Raw genomic sequence first — 11,581 nt, forward strand, 5'->3', positions numbered from 1 at the left:
TCTAGTCCCTTAAATCTATTTCTCACTTCCACTGTATAATCATAAGGGATTTGATTTAGGTCATACCTGAATGGTCTAGCGGTTTTCCCTGCTTTCTTCAATTTCAGTCTGAATTTGATAATAAGGAGTTCATGATCTGAGCCACAGTCAGCTCCTGGTCTAATCAATATGATTTCAGTGTTGACCATCTGGTGATGTCCATGTGTAGAGTCTTCTCTTGTGTTGTTGGAAGAGGGTGTTTGCTATGACCAGTGCATTTTCTTGGCAAAACTCTATTAGTCTTTGCCCTGCTTCATTCCACATTCCAAGGCCAAATTTGCCTGTTACTCCAGGTATTTCTTGATTCCCTACTTTTGCATTCCAGTCCCCTATAATGAAAAGGACATCTTTTTGGGGTGTGTTAGTTCTAGAAGGTCTTGCAGGTCTTCATAGAACCATTCAACTTCAGCTTCTTCAGCATTACTGGTTGGGGCATAGACTTGGATTACTGTGATATTGAATGGTTTGCCTTGGAAACTAACAGATCATTCTGTCATTTTTTAGACTGCATCCAAGTACTGCATTTCAAACTCTTTGTTGACCATGATGGCTACTCCATTTCTTCTACGGGATTCCTGCCCACAGTAGTAGATATAATGGTCATCTGAGTTAAATTCACCCATTCCAGTCCATTTTAGTTTGCTGATTCCTAGATTGGAAGTGGTCAAACAGGAGACGGCAAGAGTGAACATGTCGATGTTCACTCTTGCCATCTCCTGTTTGACCACTTCCAATTTGCCTTGATTCATGGACCTAACATTCTAGGTTCCTATGTAGGGTTGCTCTTTACAGCACCGGACCTTGCCTCTATCACCAGTCACATCCACAACTGGATATTGTTTCTGCTTTGGCTCCATCCCTTCATTCTTTCTGGAGTTATTTCTCCACTAATCTCCACTAGCATATTGGGCATCTACCTACCTGGGGATTTCCTCTTTCAGTATCCTATCATTTTGCCTTTTCATATTGTTCATGGTCTAAATATGTGTGCTTGTCAAAGCTGTTTTTTTCTGTACATATCAGAAACTTTCCCTTGTTTATAGTAATTTTAGCATTATCTTCTCTTATGGCCAATGGCAGAGATTTCTTTGAAATAATTGTCATTTCCAAAAACATTTAATGAGTACCAAGTTTATACTAGTATTTAGATTATATAATGCATTAGGATGGTTAGCATATGATCTTTAATTTTGAAACCATCAGTGTTTAGGCATTTTTAGCTGCTGCTGCTGCTAAGTTGCTTCAGTCGTGTCCAAGTCTGTGCGACCCCCTGGATTCTTCAGGCAAGAACACTGGAGTGGATTGCCATTTCCTTCTCCAGTGCATGAAAGTACAAAGTGAAAGTGAAGTCGCTCAGTCGTGTCCGACTCTTCGCTTTGCGACCCCATGGACTGCAGCCTACCAGGCTCTTCCATCCATGGGATTTTCCAGGCAAGAGTACTGGAGTGGGGTGACATTGCCTTCTCTGAGGCATTTTTAGAGAATCATTTTAATTGATATTGTAATTTAACAGACAACATTAGAGATTTTCTTTTCTTTTAATCTATGGAAATATGAGACCTTATTTCTGACCTGAACAGCTTTAGCCCACAGCAGTCAGATAACCAGTGTGCACGGAAGCCTGAGAATCCTAAACAAAACTTCAGAGGTAGTAAGGCAAAGTGAGCGTTAAAGAAAGTAGCAGTAGCTTCTGAATGGAAAATGTTGGTGCTCTTTAAAAAAATAAAAGCAATGGCAGATATGGCATAAGAATTTATTTTACAGGCTGGAGTAGAAGGCTTTCAAAGTCATGTAGTTCAACTCTAAAGAGTTTTGAGAAGAAAGTTCATGACAAGAGTAGCAATAAAAAGTCATCAAAGAGTAGTATTAGGGATGTGTTATTGGGCACAACTGACATAGAGAAGTATAGAGGGAAATAAAAACACAGAATGTATGGAAGTCTATCTGACATGACCTTATGGGGCTCTAGAAGGATTATGCATGAATGTTTCAGTTTGATGTGCATCAAATCACTTCCCCAAATATTGTGGCTCATAGAGCCACTATATTCTGCTTGCATATTTGTAGGTCAGTGAGTGAGAAAGGGCCGAGCCAAGCAGTTCATATCTGAGCAACATAAGGTCAGAAGTGGAATGACATACTTAAAGTTCTAGAGGGAACAAAGCAGATGTTATTCTTAAAATATTATTTCTCTACCTTTACTTGTCTTTAGGCTATCTGAAGGAGTAGCACTTGTTTTTATTTCACATACCTAGTAATTCACTCAAGATAGAAAAGCAGACAACATTCCTCAAAAACATTTGCAAATAAAAAATCCACAGCAACCTTGGACAAAAGTTTACTGTTGAGGTATACAATAGAACACCAAAACTTATGGAAAAAATTTGGGGAGAGTTTCTTTGGGAAATCGTTTCTTTCAAAAATGACTATGTACACTGAGGAATTAGAAAGTTACATGTATGACCAGAGTGAGATATATGCTCAAAAAACAAAAAAAGACAAAACACTAGCTGAAGACAGAGGAGTCCAAGATGGCAGGGTAGGAGGAACCTGAACTCATCTCTTTCCCTGGAAAAATAAATTAACTAAAACGTACCTCACACTTGACCAAAGATGTGGTGTATTCATTCCAAATTTTGTATGTGAATAAAAGTAATATCTTGTTAATTTTTATGTTTGACATTTTTTGAGGTAAGATGTTTAATGTTCACTGGCCTATTATTCTCTTCATTTAAAAAATAGTTTTCTTATACTCTTTGTTCATTATTCTCTTCAAGTTTTCTTACTGATTTATAATTTTTTTTTCTGTGTTGAAGATATTAGGCCTTTGTGATCAGGGCCATAATGGCCACTCTAGAACTTTGTGTGGATTGGAAAAAAATGTGATTCCATTTTGGCAGACTCAGGCGTGGTCAGCATATATGGTTCATTGGATGGGTGGAGCACAGGCTGGATGTTAGCCCCCAAAGACCCTTTGGCCAGTAGGACTTGAGTAGTTAAAGCTTACACATATCACAAGTTTAGACATACAGTTAACCAGTTTGTAGGTGGATTTTAATATTATTGTGATGTCTCAAATACAAAGTTTTTTTTTTAATGTTAAATATTTTTATATTTTATCCTTCTACTGTCTGAATTCTTCCATTGTGGAGAGGAGAGGTGGGAGAGGGGAAAGGAGAAGGGAAGAGAAGGGAAGGAAAAGGACAAGAAAAGAAGAGATTTATTCTAAGAAATGGTTCGTGTGATTTGGAGCCTAGCAAGTCTGGTATCTGAAGTGTGGACTGGCAAGCTGGAATCCCAGGCAAGCTGATGGCCCAGATGAAGTCCAGGCAGTCCACAGGAGAATTTCTTCTTGCTTGGAAAGACTGTTTTTTGGTTTTTTTTTTTTTAACTTGTTTTTCTTCTATTCAATCTCAAAGAATTGGAGGATAATCTAGATTATTCATTTAGCCTTCAACTGATTGGATAAGGCCCACCTACATTGTGGATTGTGATCTCCTTTACTTAGAGTTCACCCGTTTAACATCAGTCTCATCCAAAGACACTCTCCAAGTTGACAGGTAAAATTAATTATCAAGTTTAGTAAATCCTTCCCTACCTCTGTATCAAGTATCCACTTCTGTGGGTTGTCACAATTTCTCTGTAATTCTTTGTTTTACATAATATAACTGTACCCACATAAAAGCTCCATTTCAGAAACAAGTGACACTGATGTATGTAGTTTACTTCTACAATCATTTTTAGCAACTATTATTCTGTGTTTAAATAGTGCAACAGAAACGTAGAAAGGTTTTATTATTCCTTTTATTGAATTATGTAATACCAATTTGGAACTTGTCTTTTTCATTACATGTAGGTGCTATCTTGGAAGAAAAATTTGTTATAAATTTGACTGCATGTGTATGTCTAATATGGAATTCAATGTTATGTAGATAGTTGCAAAATGATTACCATTTCTTAGAACATTCTAGGATTTTTGCAATCATCATATGACCATTAAAATAAGAAACCTGATTTAATTTAAAATGTTTTGGGGGAAGTAAGTGGGACATATTTTTAGAATGCAACTTATTAATTTAACTATTTAAGAAAAAAGCATGCATATTTTTTAGGTCTTTCGTCATAGCTCAGTTTGTAAAGAATCTGCCTGCAATGCAGGAAACCAGGGTTCAATTCTTGAGTTGGGAAGATCCTCTGGAGAGGAAATGGCAACCCACTCCACTATCCTCGCCTGGGTAATCCCATGGACAGAGGAGCCTGGCAGGCTATAGTCCATGGGATCACAAAAGTGGAACACTACTTAGCGACTCAACCACCAACCAACAGGAAAGAATATTGTATACTTTTTTTTTTAATTTTTTTAATTTATTTTTTATTTTACTTTACAATTCTGTATTGGTTTTGCCATACATTGACATGAATCCACCACGGGTGTACTATTGTATACTTTTTAAACTAGATAATTGGGGAGAAGGAAATGGCAACCCACTCCAGTATTCTTGCCTGGAGAATCCCATGGACAGAGGAGCCCAGTTGACATTAAAATAATTGTAACTATAATACTATAATCTGACAGACATTTAAAATGTTTCTTCCATTATCAATTGGGGAAATGAACATGATTCACTACCAAAAGTTTCCACGATGGTTTATTCCCCAGATGCCAGTATGATAATTGGCCAAAAATAGCCCATCTTTAAAGGATTCTTAATCCGATGGGTGAGAGGATATAGACATTTATATCTGAAATCTGAGAGAGACTCAAATCTGAAGTTCCATATCTTTTAAAAATGATGTTTCTCTGAATTATTTTTTAGGAGGAAGAAGAGAAAATTAAATCTTCTTGAAATAAAAATATAAAATTTTTATTTAAGTATAGGTGTAAAATTCAAACTGAAGGATCTACAGTGTCAGTACTGAATACTTTAGGTTAGTAAAAATCATTTGATGTATATTTAAGTGAATGTGTGTCTATACATAAAAGTCAGGTAAAGACTGATTTATTCTATTATCTTGTGTATTAAATGCTTAGTATAAAATGTATTAGCATTTAAATTTCTTCATTGCTGTATCTAAGTATCTTTTGTAGGTATACATAATCAACCTCATTTTTTTTCCTGATTACAAATTCAACATTTGTTTAATGAGCTTTAAAAAGCCCTTGCAAATCAAAGAGTCTCTGAAATTAGAACCCTGGAAAGACTCTGATGCTGGGAGAGATTGGGGGCAGGAGGAGAAGGGGACGACAGAGGATGAGATGGCTGGATGGCATCACCAACTCGATGGACTTGAGTCTGAGTGAACTCCGGGAGCTGGTGATGGACAGGGAGGCCTGGTGTGCTGCGATTCATGGGGTTGCAAAGAGTCGGACAGGACTGAGTGACTGAACTGAACTGAACTGACTGAGTTTTTCTTATTCTACTTCTTTTAGTATCTATTTTAAAAAAACTTTATTGAGATATAGTTTACATACCATAGAGTTCACTCACTTTAAGTGTTCAGTTCAATGGTTTTTAGTATTTTTACATTTCAGAGTTGTGCATCCATCACTAGCGTCTAATTTTGGAACATTTTGATTCAACAGCAAGTAGAAATTTTTTTAAAAATTCTTTGTTTCCTGAGTTTTCCATTTGATTATTTCAATGTTTCATTCTCTTACTTTTTATAAAACACTAAATTAAACATAGTTATGTTTTAGGTTTCCATGTGAAATTTTTTGTGGTCATTAAGAGAAAGAAATATCAATAAAGATACTGCCATTATGGTCTGTACTATGTATGCTCCCACAGGTGTCAGAGTAATCCAACTACATTTATGAGGGGTTCCTGAATTGTGATTTATGACCATTCTGTCCATGAAGCACTTAACTTCAAATTTATAACCCCAGTCTATTACCAAAGTGTTGCAATTAAATATAATGCATTTATAAAAGTTCAAGACGAATAAAAAAATTCTGAGTCCTTATTATCTTGAGAAGTCTGTTGAGTGCTGTTTGAGTGGTTTAAAACAGATAAAATCATTAATTCCTATAGTTTTTTAAATTTTATTATTGTGCCCTATTCATCTCATTAGAATGTTTTCAAGCGTGGAATGTGTTACTTTCTGTGCTTAGTTGCTCAGTGTGTCTGACACTCTGGGGCCCCAGGTAGGCTGTAGCCCACCAGGCTCCTCCGTCCATGGAATTTTCCAGGCAAGAATACTGGAGTGGGTTGCCATTTCCTACTCCAGGGGGTCTTCCCAACATAGGAATCAAACCCACATCTCTTGAGTCTCCTGCATTGGCAGGTGGATTCCTTACCACTAGCACCACCTGGGAAGCCCCTATGTTACTTTAGTTCCCTGTAAACACCTTACAAAACTTTTATTTTCAATTTTATAAAGCATAAGCAAAATAAAAACTCTTACAAAGGACAGTTCTACATGTATTGTAAAATTTTTCATAAAGAACTCTTTTCAATACCTTTACAAATAGATTTATACAGTAATTTCCTCTTGTGAGGAAAGCAAAACACCAGCTTATTTCTCATGATAAATAAGTAGTGGTATCCATACGTCTCATTGTATTTCTGGGGAGCTCAAAGCTACATTTTAAAATCAAATACTGAATTTAGCAATCTTTTATATATAATTGTGAAAGCAGCCTCTCCCCCAACTTCACCAAATTATTTCATAGGTTTTATGCCCTGGTTCTTGTTGAGAGGTACTAAAAAAAATCTCATTCATTGAAAGCCATCCTAAAATCCTTTCAAAATAGTCAGTTTATTTAAAAAAATTACAAATACAAATGAATTAGACCATTAGCTTTTTATTCCCAAACTAAATTGAAAAAGATGACAAAAGCAGTAATTTTTAACAATGCGTGGAATCAGAGGAACTGTATAAGTCTTAGGTAAATTTATTTATTTTCTTTCATATTGGTTGATTTCTATATACTTTATTAAGTGAGAATGGGAAACTCTGCTGGTGTTATATAAATATGGTCTGAAATAGTGAGTGTGTGAAGGAGTAAATTAGTACAGAAGATATGTTTACTAAATATAATAGAGTTTTTACAATTAAAATAGGTGATTTTTATAGTTGATAAATTGGATTTAATCAATAAGACCAAACAAAAAAATTCCAAATAGGCTTAACTTGAAAGAGATACTAACTCTATTGCTTTTTGGGAAGCCATATCTTGAGTTGAATATTAATTGGAAAATAAGATATGATTTTTCTGAACCAGATCTTCTTTATCATTCAGTTAATCACAAGCATTAATAACAAACTATACTATAAGGGTTTTAATTTTTTTGACAAAAACAGTTTTCTCTTACTTCTAAATGATAAAAGAAAAAATATATTCTCAGTATAGTTAAAAGCATAAAAAACAGAATTATAAAGAAGTGCATGAATAATAGTCTATATCCCTATTAACATGGTATCAGTTCTATACTCTTTTCTCCTTCTTTTAAATATATAGAATTTGCTGACTACAGCCCATTTTTCTAGCCTTTTGAAATATTTTATAAGTGAACTCCATCAGATTTCTGTCATTTGTAGATTTGATAATTATGTTTTCTCCAATATGTTGACAAACAGCAAAGTTAGGAAAGAGTCCGGTGGCCTCAACTGAGGCTATTCTCCCTGATGGTACAGATTCATGCTTTAGATTAAAATTGTATATAATTGTGCTACTATTTAAATCAAATTTTGCTCAAAGACAGTAACAGAAAATATGATAAATGCCATTCTATAACTCATATATAGCGCAATAATGTCACTACCTCCCAATTTACTAAACAGCATATACAACGGTTCACAATCTGGCAGTTATCCTATATTTATATATCATCTCAAATGTGTTTTTAACCCAAATCATGCTTTTTGGTTTGAGGAATACTTTTCCTTTTAATTTGCCACTAAGGAATGAAATTTACTTCATCTCTTGGCTTCTGGTGAGAGACATGTTGAATGGTGTTTAGATATGTAGATATGGCCACCCATCAAATGTCTTTGCCAGATATTGTTTTAAGTTTATGTAAATGCAAGGGGCTTCCCTGGAAACTCAGTGGATAAAGAATCCATCTGCAGTGAGGGAGACCTGGGTTCGATTCTGGGGTTGGGAAGCTCCCCTGGAGGAGGGCATCGCAACCTGCTTCAGTATTCTTGCCTGGAGATTCCCCATGGACAGAGGAGCTTGGAGGGCTACCGGCCATGGGGTAACAAACAGTCTGACATTTCTGAGTGACTAAGCACAGCACAGGTAAATGGAAAAATTAGAAGGGGAGATTTGACAATGTTCATTCAATTGTCATTGATGGCATAGGCAAAACACTCTCTGACATAAACCACAGCAGGATTCTCTATGATCCACCTCCCAGAATTCTGGAAATAAAAGCAAAAATAAACAAATGGGATCTAATTAAAATTAAAAGCTTCTGCACAACAAAGGAAAACATAAGCAAAGTGAAAAGACAGCCTTCCGAATGGGAGAAAATAATAGCAAATGAAGCAACTGACAAACAACTAATCTCAAAAATATACAAGCAACTCCTGCAGCTCAATTCCCGAAAAATAAACGACCCAATCAAAAAATGCGCCAAAGAACTAAATAGACATTTCTCCAAAGAAGACATACGGATGGCTAACAAACACATGAAAAGATGCTCAACATCACTCATTATTAGAGAAATGCAAATCAAAACCACAATGAGGTACCACTTCACACCAGTCAGAATGTCTGCGATCCAAAAATCTGCAAGCAATAAATGCTGGAGAGGGTGTGGAGAGAAGGGAACCCTCCTACACTGTTGGTGGGAATGCAAACTAGTACAGCCACTATGGAGAACAGTGTGGAGATTCCTTAAAAAATTGCAAATAGAAATGCCTTATGACCCAGCAATCCCACTGTTGGGCATACACACAGAGGAAACCAGAATTGAAAGAGACACATGTACCCCAATGTTCATCGCAGCACTGTTTATAATAGCCAGGACATGGAAACAACCTAGATGTCCATCAGTAGAAGAATGGATAAGAAAGCTGTGGTACATATACACAATGGAGTATTACTCAGCCATTAAAAAGAATACATTTGAATCAGTTCTGATGAGATGGATGAAACTGGAGCCGATTATACAGAGTGAAGTGAGCCAGAAAGAAAAACACCAATACAGTATACTAACACATATATATGGAATTTAGGAAGATGGCAATGATGACCCTGTATGCAGGACAGCAAAAAAGACACAGATGTGTATAGCGGACTTTTGAACTCAGAGGGAGAGGGAGAGGGTATGATGATTTGGGAGAATGGCATTGAAACATGTATAATATCATGTAAGAATCGAAATGCCAGTCTATGTCTGATGCAGGATATGACACGCTTGGGGCTGATGCGCGGGGATGACCCGGAGAGATGTTGTGGGGAGGGGGGTGGGAGGGGGGTTCATGTTTGGGAATGCATGTACACCTGTGGTGGATTCATGTCAATCTATGCCAAAACCAATACAGAATTGTAAAGTAAAAATTAAAAATAAATAAATTAATTAATTAAAAAAATTAAGTTTTAATTCCAATTCTTAGGTTTGTTACTTAAAAACAGTTACACATTGGCTGATAATATTGACAGGTGGACAGACTACAATACTACTAAGAAAATCTTTATATTCTCAATCCTACAAGGATTTTTGGTTCACATTCTGTACATAATTGATTCTACATTTGTTCACAGGCAAAGGCTAGATAAGAAAAAAATATTCCCACAACTCTCATATGCTGGAGTCTCCCAGAATGTCTAACTGCCCCTAAGGAAACACTGAAGTCTGAAAAAGGTGAATAAATATGTTGGTAGGGAATTGGTTTTAATCTTCTATATATCTTATTTTATGTTGTCTCTTACAACTTAAAAATTATATTTAGATCACACTTAGTTGTTCATTTTCATGTGCCTGGAAATGATAGGCACTTTCACTTATATTTCTTTTCTTTGTGTAGATTCAGAACAAAATCTGAGACCAGTGACAATGGACCTGCAGAATCATTCCTTGGTGTCAGAATTTGTGTTGCATGGACTCTGCACTTCACAACATCTTCAAAAATTTTTCTTTGTATTCTTCTCTGAGATCTATGTGGTCACTGTTCTGGGCAACCTTATCATTGTGTTCACTGTAATATCTGACCCCCGCCTACACTCCTCCCCTATGTACTTCCTGCTGGGGAATCTCTCTTTCCTGGACATATGGCTGGCCTCATTTGCCACTCCCAAGATGATCAGGGACTTCCTTAGTGATCAAAAGCTCATCTCCTTCAGAGGATGTATGGCTCAAATCTTCTTCTTGCACTTTGTTGGTGGGGCTGAGATGGTACTTCTTGTTACCATGGCCTATGACAGGTATGTGGCTATATGCAAGCCTTTGCATTACATGACAGTGATGAGCCGGCGGACTTGCATGGGGCTGGTGTTGGTTTCATGGGTCATTGGATTTGTGCACTCCATCAGCCAGGTAGCCTTTACTGTAAATTTACCTTACTGTGGCCCCAATGAGGTGGACAGCTTTTTCTGTGACCTTCCTCTTGTGATCAAGCTTGCCTGCCTGGACACCTATGTCTTGGGTATACTTATGATCTCAGACAGTGGGTTGCTTTCCATGAGCTGTTTTCTTCTCCTCCTGATCTCCTACACTGTTATTCTTATCACTGTCCGACAGCATGCAGCTGGTGGGGTCTCCAAAGCACTCTCAACTTGCTCTGCACATATCATGGTAGTCACACTCTTCTTTGGGCCCTGCATTTTCATTTATGTGTGGCCTTTTAGTAGGTTCTCTGTGGACAAGCTCCTCTCTGTGTTTTACACCATTTTTACTCCACTCTTGAACCCTCTTATCTACACACTGAGAAATAAGGAGATGAAAATATCTATGAAGAAACTGAGAAACCGACATGTGACTTTTCACTGAAGTCCAGCTTTCCAAAAAGTTATATGTTCTTATTCATTCAGAAGATATCTTTCTTTAATATAATTCTGATCAAATATTTCATTCTGACATTACATTGGTATAATTTGTGTTGTGTTACATTATAGAGAAATAGTTACCGATTTCAACAAAATATATACATAATTTTGTATGTGATATTATATATATGCATATGTAATTACTTATACAATATATGTTTACTCAGGCTTCCCTAATGGCTTAGATAGTAAAGAATCCGCCTACAATGCAGGAGACACATTTTCAATCACTGGCCTGGGAAGAGTCCATGGAAAAGCCCATGGAGTGGGATGGATACCCACTCCAGTACTCTTGCCTGGAAAATACCGTGGACAGAGGAGCCTGGCAGGTTACAGTCCATGGGTTCACAGAGAACTGGACAGAACTGAGCTACTAAGCAGGCACGCATGCTTGTGTTTACTCAGTCCCACACATCCTCCTTGGAATGGATGCCACAAATTTTTTTAAGCCAGATTTCTCTTAACAGTTTGTCTAACAAAATTGATTAAAAATGAGTTTTTATTTCTTAATCATAGTCCAGTGAGGCTTCCAGGTGGCACAGTGGA

General features: G+C 36.7%; 1 protein-coding gene across 1 annotated transcript; it reads left to right on the forward strand.

The window, feature by feature from the left end:
- Positions 1–10,046: 10,046 nt before the first annotated feature.
- On the forward strand, positions 10,047–10,979 carry LOC120853670 (olfactory receptor 4K14). The gene has a single exon (XM_040227623.1). The coding sequence runs from the start codon at positions 10,047–10,049 to the stop codon at positions 10,977–10,979; it is 933 nt and encodes a 310-aa protein (XP_040083557.1).
- Positions 10,980–11,581: the final 602 nt, after the last annotated feature.

The sequence above is a fragment of the Oryx dammah genome, unplaced genomic scaffold, assembly GCF_014754425.2.
Source record: "Oryx dammah isolate SB20612 unplaced genomic scaffold, SCBI_Odam_1.1 HiC_scaffold_26, whole genome shotgun sequence".
Taxonomy (NCBI): Eukaryota; Metazoa; Chordata; class Mammalia; order Artiodactyla; family Bovidae; genus Oryx; species Oryx dammah.

Coding starts and splice junctions, on each gene's coding strand:
- LOC120853670 (XM_040227623.1), top strand. CDS start 10,047: ATGGACCTGCAGAATCATTCCTTGGTGTCAGAATTTGTGTTGCATGGA.